Genomic DNA, 8,985 nt, shown 5'->3' on the forward strand with positions numbered 1-8,985 from the left:
TTCAACAATACAAAAAAATTATAGTATTTCAAATAGATCACTGTTTTCTCCTTGGTCAGAATCTATAAAGGCCACTTCCAATATAATACCTAATCATGTCAAACATCCCAAGTTACATTGATCTACCTAGAAAGGATGGCCACAAATTGCAAAACGAAAAGAAAAAGCATAGAAAGAGAATCATTGCCTAACCAAATTTCAATACCTCATGTCATCAATAGTTTCACACACTTTATTAAGTTTATCAAAGGCTCATTAGGATTTACACACCTATATTGTATTTGATATCAATTTTCCCTTCTTCTATGTGCTTAGCGGCCATTACTACCAACTTGTTGATAAATAAAACCTATTGGCTCCTCCTCATCGCATGCATATAAGCACGTAACTACTAGTACAATTTATATAACAAATGATGAGCCTTGAAAAAAATGTCCTTGCATATAGCTTAAGAGTTGGTGGTGTAAGTATTTAGATACTTTAACACACAACTATGAATCCCTCATCTCATGCATATTAGATAAGGCCCATGCTTGTCTTTGTATTTTAACTCCTTGTTGCTCGTCTCCATGACTTAAGGTGAGGTCTCATTGATGGCCACTTCCTAAAAAATAGAGTTCGAGATTATGGATTTTGTTTAGGAATATTTCAAAGTTGTTGGTCCCAGCAATCTTGTAGTCAATTTCGGATTAAAAGTTTAATCTCTAAAATTGAAAGAAGTTGGTCCTCTCATTAATACATATCTATGTCGTGCAACAATAAAAACAAGTCAAAAAAATTATTTTCCTTCTAATTTTATTTTTACTGAAAATTTAAACATAAATGGTTACTAAATGGCAGATAACAATCTGAGACAAATTTTGTTCCCATCTCATTTTCATCCGCTTACTGAAAAATAAGAACTCCTAAATACAATTTAGGAAAATATTTCAAATATTCACATAACAAAAATAAATCTTCATGTTATCTCTTCTTCCTTGAAAGTAGAAGTTTAAACCTCCTACATATCTCCAACATACCTATGATTCTCTCCATTATCTTTATATACTATGATAGTATAATTAAACTTTGCATACTATTACAATTGACTTATAAATTTACATTAAAATTTGGCTTGGCTATATTTTTTAGAACCGTTTTCCATGAAATAGGAGAAACAAATTCTACTTTGTGGACTACGACACCTAACTTATCCACACGTAGACTTGTACGACTGGCTTAGCCACGGAGCAGCTTCACTACGACGATTGACTTAATCCCGGGGAGCTGCTTCTGCGACGACTGCTTTACTGGACTTGTCTGCCCAAAAATGTTTCTCCAAACCCTTTCCCACCTAACTATGAACAAACACAGTTGTTTCCCGGCCACAAAATTTAAAGCATTACTTTTAGATTATTAAATGTGAGAGCGTAGTGCATTCCTAGCTCTTTGGTCTGAATCTGCAGCTCACATGTTTGGAAAACTGGGGAGTTAATTTCTAAATCCAAGGCCTCTTGGAAGTGGCGTTTATCTTTGACGAAAATATCCACCTTAGCATTTATTTTTAAGTACATTTTAAGGCTTGAGGAGGTTCGTTCCATAACTAACGATGGGTAAAATCAAGGAAAAAGTTCTGCTTAAGCCTGTTATGCTACTCAAATTTGTGTAAAAATGTCCACTTTCAGATTTATTAATAATAGGTGAAGCTGTGAAGCTTTTGGCACTATTTCTGGCATACCCGATTTGGGGTTTCTTGATAAATTTGGTGGATCTTTGTGATATTAGTTGTTTGATCTTGAAAATCTAATTAGAGACGTGAAATATCATACAAAATCAGTAAAGGGACATGTCACATGACTTCTTAGTCGACACCATTTGCATTAAATAGTTTTTTTCTTTTGGCTACGTAAAGTGTTGATCTTTTGTTATTTGATTTATTATACTTTAAATTTTTATTTGAAATGAATTTTAATAATAGTGGTAAACTATTTTTAGAAATGATTATGTAAATATTTTTTCAGATCATACTTCCATATCTATCATCTGAACGAAAGAGAAATAAAAGGAAAGAATGTTGGATCATACAATGTGATCTAAAAGTTGACGGAAAAATCCTTACACGGTCTATTTCAAAAATAACAATTGAAAAATAAATTTTAATAATAAATGACTGTAAGATTCTTATATTCTTATATACTTATTCCAAATATTTTTGTAAACTTTGATAAAATCTTCATTAAAATTACAATGCACGTTCAACAATTGAATTTAATCAGACTATCCCTATATACACAATCTATTCTTTATTTAAAAATATTAACTATTTTAATCAATGACATTCCATTTGTTTTCCTATAAATTTTCTTTAAAAATCTATATAAAAATACTAAATTGTATAAGCCTTTATAGATATAGATCAAAAAAGTTTATCAAACTTATATTTTAATTATTATCGAAAATGATCATTGCTAAGATTGCTAACATAAAGCTGATGAATTCTTGCTAATTGTTCTTGTAAGAATCAAATTTCACCGACTTTTTTCCTAAGAAAAGCTTCACAACTAAATATTAGCAACATAACAGAGATAAATAGATAAAATGAAATTTTTAGAGTTATTTAATAGGATTAAAATGAGATTTAAGTTATTTGTAATAAGACAACTCATATTCAAGAAATGCAACCATCTTCGCAAGAGCAGTTACCTCTAGGATCGAAAATTGTAAGGAGAAAGGTGTCAAGATAAAGGGAAAAAAAATTATATGTGTCATAGCACCTAGATATTATCCATAAAATTGTTTTAGGGCATTGCCATATTATCATTGAAATTACCATGCTAGACATGTAAGTAAAATGTGGGAACATAGACAAGATATTATCTATGCAATATGTTGAAGAAAATACCAGTCGTACTAAGTATATTATTGTATCCTACAAGCTACTGTCTATCTGACATGTCAGAAACACACTTATGTGGCTAACTCTATCAAAAATGCATGCCAAATTTGAAAGCACAAGTGAGGCACTAGTATTGTTTTAACATTTCCAAGTGTCTAGTCAAGCCCTTTAATAAAATAAAATATATAAATAATCTACTAGTAACATCAAAAAATGCTAAAAATTATATCTTATCTTTTAAACTTTCAACAAAAACCCTAACGTTCCTTGAAGATGACTCACCCACTTTTAAGAAAGAGTTCATCTTTCTATTTTTCATCAAATTTTCTCAATATAAAATTAAAAATAATACTAGGAAAATTGAATGCTGATAAAAAATAATTGAAATCTAGAAATTCGATTTAATAGGAATTTATCTCATTCTATAGTATAAATGGGCTTGTTTTGCAATTTTTTCAGGTCCCAATGCAACAATAAATGTGTAATAGCAAGTCAAAAACATTAATCCCCACCTTCTAAACAAAGAAAAGTTATCTCTATTTGGACAACTCACAAATAATCATGTATAAAAGAATATGTTGGTCTCCACCTTTTAAACAAAGAAAAATTACCTATGTTTGGACAACTCGCAAATAATCATGCCCGCAAAAAATTATGTTGTTCTCTCTCTCCAATCAACTAATTATAGATTATACAATTGACTACGCATGAATCAAAAGATCCAAATAGAAAACAAGGGCAATGAGGCCAAATCAAAATTTTGATGGCTTTTACAATCCAAACTTTGTGCCAAAAAGTAATGGCAAACCATTTGTTCGACCTTTCTAGTTTTACAAATATCTGGAAACAAAAAATAGAAGTAGGGATGATGAGCAGTATAGAACAATAGAGCCCAGCAAAATAACAAACAGTCCTCTATACAACCCTGCCTGCAACGCTATCCTTTTGGGAGCACATGTCAACCTCCAAAGCCCTCCAAGTTTGAAGTTTGGTCTTAATATAACATGAATTGAGATTGGATGTGAAGGGAAACAAAGAAAGAATAATATTGATATATATGTCATCTATACATTTGGAATTTGTAGCAAAGATAGCTGAATACAATTTTCACAAGTTTTATGTAACTATTCAATTGGGACCATTTCACAGATGTTTGGAGAATAATTGGTATTGTCAACTTCCTAATGAAATCTATAAGGTAAACATGCGCATTTCTAAATTTTACATTGCTTAAATTCAATTATGACACTTTTTTCACTTTTTCATAGCCATTTTCCCATGCACCAATTTTAGTGATTCCTTTTCATCTTACAAATTGCTCAAAGTTTCTTCAGTCAATTCAAACATTCACTTTTAAAAATAGTTCCAAAATCAACTAAAGTTTCATTAAAACTACCCGTGGATTAAACTCATTCAAAACATTCCAAAAGTACTTGATATAGAGGTCAATATAAAAAAATTTGCAACATCAACGAAATTTTAGGTAGAAAAAGATAATTCAATAACAAATCACCAACCCATAGAAAATTAACTAAGCGTGAAGTCAAAATTCAGCAAAAATGGTTCCATCAGATACTCAACATAAGCAAAAATAAAATAAAATATTATATGAAGTTTCATATAAAAAAAATAAAATCAACAAAAATTCTCTAGAAACATGAATTTGTACAAGGAAAAAAGTCTCAGTTGTCATCAATCTTTAAAATATCTCACCAAATGCAAAGAATCCTTTAATACAAGCATCGCTAATCCACACCAAGTAAATTTTGCAGAAAAGAAATTAAGATCTGAATCTCCATATTAAAATAACACAATTTAAGATACGACAAACAAGTCGTAGAGAAACCAGTTTAGCGAGTAATAATATACATATCGAATTAGATAAAACTGGTGATTGTCTAATGAACACATGAAATTCCTCAACCCTAATTAGTATTGTTGCAGAAAAGCCATCTTAATGTCTGGTTAGTCCAGCGAAAAATTGTAGAAATATTTTTTGCCAGGTATAAATTTCTTCTTTTCTTTTCAGTTGAATTTGACAAGTTTCACCAGATATGGATGAACAAAGATAAAATGTTGCATGCTGAAAGATATTAGCCATCTGTAATAGCCTCATCTGTAGCAACCTGTTATTTGAGTGAGTCACGTGAAGCTCATGTAACAAGACACATAAAATTTCTAGAGAAAGACACATCTCTTGTCCCTGCTAGTTATCCTAACTCTATTTTTGTTCAATTTTTGAGGCTAAAAAACAAAAAGACCACCAAGAAAAAGCAACATGCCCAATGAAAAAAGAGATATTAAAATGCTCTAAATTGCGTATAATGAAATTTTTCATGCCAACTATAGGTTAAAATGAAGACTGAAGAATGTGCACAATTACCTAAGCAGAACTAATGAGAAATAGAGCATTAATAACTTTAGTTCCTGGGACTAATAATATAACAAAACAAACATTAAGAAATTTGGCAAAGGAAAGGAGAGCGAATTCCCTTGAGAGTTTCCATTGTGATACCTTACATGTTTCACTAATCTCTTGCATTATTCAATTATAATTTGGAAAATGGTATTGTGAAGATTTGGAGGAAGGAGCTCCGTACATGGTCTTACTGGACAAGAAGGGCTTTAAAACTAATCTTTGCATGACATACAATATTTAAGCCGATTTAGAAATCCTAAATTTCATTATGTCTTTTGGACCTTTCTACAGATTGTTGTTAATGACCAGATTCTATTTTATGATTTCCGACAACACCAGAATGTCACAACATTAAGGCGGCAAGCCCAATAGAAATAAGCCTATTGGCTTAAAAATAGTCAATGATTAATCTTTCAGATCTTCAAAAATCTAAACTATACAATAGAATTGGGAAGGTAAAGCATTTTCCATGTTGATACCAAGAGGCAGCCACAATCCATGTGCATAAAACACTGCAAGTCTAATTTTCGTGTCTTTCACAACTATTGAAATCTATTTACATCATATATTGCCACTGCTACTAGTGTTTCTTTGGTCTATTGGATTGTCCATAAGCGCATAGTACTGAATTTGTGAAATTTGTGGCTGCAACTTCCCTTCCAGCATTAGCACCACTTGCCTTATGTTTGGCCACACTCCCTCGTACTTTTCAATGCATAACAACCCCACCATAATTGTTCTTCTCACCTCTTCACTGTCAGTTTCCTCTGCAGTTCCTGCCTCCACAATATTAATTGTGTTGCCGTTGAAAATTTGGGAGGCACCCCATGAGGGAAAGTAATACTTAGTTGAGTCTTGAATGCTTAAATCCAAATTTCTTCGGCCAGAGATGATTTCCAAAAGCGTCATACCAAAACTGTACACATCAACCTTGGGAGTAATGGGAAGACCAGAGATCCACTCTGGAGCCAAGTATCCTCTCGTTCCTCTTGTTGTAGTGAGAACACGGCTAAAATCTCTACCCACAAGCTTTGCCAGTCCAAAATCTGCCAACTTCTAGTCAAAAAATTATTGTCAAGAAGAATATTTTCGGGCTTAACATCGCAGTGAATGATACAATCTCTACATTCTTCATGGAGATAAAGTAATCCTCTTGTTATGCCTAACGCGATCTCAAATCGAGTCTTCCAGTCGAGTACCTTATGTTTACCTTTAGATTTATTTGAGAAGAGTAAGGAACTAAGAGAGCCATTACACATGAAATCATAAATCAAATACCTTCTCTTGCCTTCTACATAAAAGCCTCGGAGCCTGACTAAGAATGATAAATTAGTTATAGAGAGCTGATTTCTGCTCGGAATTGCTTCTCATCTTGTCTCTGTACACTGTTCATCTTCTTTACCACCACAAGTGTACAGTCTACCAGACGTCCTTTGTACACCGTGCCAAATGCTCCGCTCCCCAGCTTTGTCCTGAAATTCCTAGTTGCAATCTTCAACTCAATGTAGCTAAACATTCTTAGAAGAGAAATCGAGGAATCTGCATGACTCTCCATCGATCGTAGCGTCTGCAGAGGCAGCTACTTGAATAAAAATATTTACATTTTTTTTTATGGAAGAGAGGTACGCAAGTTCAAAATATCGCCTGACTAGATTTGGCAGGGCCCTGAAGGCGGACTGAAAGCAAACGTAGTGCAAGAGCAGTTGAGGAGGTAGGCTTTCTGGAAATCTATCTTCGTCGTTGAAGGGTGTGACGATGCAGATTTAGCAGCAACCAAACTGTTGCTTGGATCTCGTAATCGGTAGGTGCTTCCATTTTTGGCATGGCAATTTAGGGGCTCTGTCGAACACAGCCACTCAATCACGACTCTCGCGAATCCCAAGCACGAGTGTCTTTTGGGGCGAAGCCTTGTACGCAGCTGCAGAACTGAATATTGTTGGAGTTGCAGATTCCGTAGGTGCCGCAGAGACCATATATGGAACAGGGTTCTGCTGGTCGAGACCATAACATATTCCATTTACCGTCATCAAGCAGATCATATGCTTGCATTCCTCCAGACTTTGTTAGGACGAAACGTGAGAGCATATTCTTGGTACCATTCAATGTATACTTGACATAACAGCCAGAGTGAGTGCTTTCAACGCCGACATTGTAGAAGTAGACTTGGTTTATCATCCATGGGATTTCACTGAAAGACTTGCCGTCCCAAGTTCCATATTTCTCCGTTTGTTTGGTTCCAGATGGGTCTGCTTGACAAGAGAAAATCCCAGGACCAGGATCTACTGGGCTTTTCCAATAGATGAGCTTTTGCTGCCCACCGAAGCTCATCCCTGGCAACAAGGTGTCGACGGGATAGTCAAAACTCTGCCAAACAGCTTCAGATTTGTTGGCATCACTGAACATCACAAAATTACCAGAATCTAGTAAAACAACATTTTGGTCACATTGGCAGACCAAAGAGATGCACCCATTGCGTCAAGAGAAATTGGCTAAGTTCAATTGCATGACAATGAGGACTTTACATCTAAAAATTAAGTCCCCAATCTCCACCATGTTAGATTCACTACATCTCCCTCTGAATCTTTGAATAGATTTTGTACACACATTTCTTCTACATTCTTTTCAGCCCGAATGCAAATTTAATTGATCAAAGCAGTAGTAGATGGATAATCGGGTATTGCAGAAAGTCTATTTTTTGAGAATTTTCCTTTGACCTTGTGATTAGCATTATACGTGGTAAACCTTTAAGAGTGCCCTATATGTGGGATAGAGGGTAAAATAGATTTACTCTATTTTCTAAAGTTGTTTGTTTACCATTGGGCATGTGGAGGGATAAATTTATAGTCATTTATAGAAAAGTCACATTTATTTATTTATTTCTACTATTTTTTATTTGTTTTTATTTTTTATTATTTCTATTTCTATGTATTTCATTTTAAATACTATAGTGTGATACTATTGGGATTTAACTATATCATTTTGTATGGCATGACTAGACCCAATCCAAAAGGTGTATGTGCCTCTATTCCTTGTTAAAATTATATACTTTTGTGTATAAACATTTGATGTAAGTGGAAATCTTGACATTCATTCTTTTGTTTCAACTCTTAAGCATCCAACCGCATGTTACATGATACCACTTTGATCTGCCTAAATCTTTGGAAGATGCTTATGTGGGAAAAATTTTATAGGCATTTTTATTTACGAACTCCAAGTAATTTAATTGGTTTCTTTATTTATTGAATATTTGCATTCTTCATAGTGTCTTCATTTTATAAAGCATATGTATTAATTTTCTATTGATTTTTGAAAAAAAAAAAGAACTTACTCACTTTTTTTTATCTTATTATTTTCAATTATGAGAAGCTTAATTTTGATTAAAATATTACTTGAACACTTGACAAATTTCACAATCTATTTATTCATTAGGTGGGACTCCAGCTATACAGAGCTCTTGTTGAATATGGCATATACCTACTACCATATTTGAAAAATATGAGGTAAAATATTTAATGAGATTTATTTCAAAAGAGTGGTGGACCTTGACAAGAAGTTTGAAACAATAAAATAATTCCATTGAAATTAAAATTAGTCATGGTATTTCAGTGTGAACTAGTCTTACACATAACACACTAAGCTTTGACTTAGCATGTTCTCAATTGTAGACCCCTCTTGTATTTTCTCTTTTTGT

General features: G+C 33.2%; 1 protein-coding gene and 1 pseudogene across 1 annotated transcript; both read right to left on the reverse strand.

Annotated features, from left to right (window-relative positions):
• Window positions 1-5,855: 5,855 nt before the first annotated feature.
• Window positions 5,856-6,849, reverse strand: LOC149554184 (G-type lectin S-receptor-like serine/threonine-protein kinase At2g19130 pseudogene; annotated as a pseudogene).
• Window positions 6,850-6,942: 93 nt separating this feature from the next.
• Window positions 6,943-7,765, reverse strand: LOC149554185 (G-type lectin S-receptor-like serine/threonine-protein kinase At2g19130). The gene is made up of 3 exons (XM_089790477.1): window positions 7,749-7,765; window positions 7,316-7,689; window positions 6,943-7,220 (listed from the first exon to the last, which is right to left on the reverse strand). Exons 1-3 carry the CDS (start codon window positions 7,763-7,765, stop codon window positions 6,943-6,945), a joined length of 669 nt encoding a protein of 222 aa, XP_089646603.1.
• Between the last annotated feature and the right edge of the window lie 1,220 nt (window positions 7,766-8,985).

Source organism: Cupressus sempervirens, chromosome 6 (genome assembly GCF_028749045.1).
Source record: "Cupressus sempervirens isolate cs-2001-9-10 chromosome 6, ASM2874904v1, whole genome shotgun sequence".
NCBI lineage: Eukaryota > Viridiplantae > Streptophyta > Pinopsida > Cupressales > Cupressaceae > Cupressus > Cupressus sempervirens.

What these genes read in the sequence shown, in the direction of transcription:
- LOC149554185 (XM_089790477.1), bottom strand. An exon ending in ATATGATCTGCTTGATGACG is followed by an intron (nt 7,221 to 7,315) that starts GTAAATGGAATA and finishes AACAATATTCAG; the next exon opens with TTCTGCAGCTGCGTACAAGG.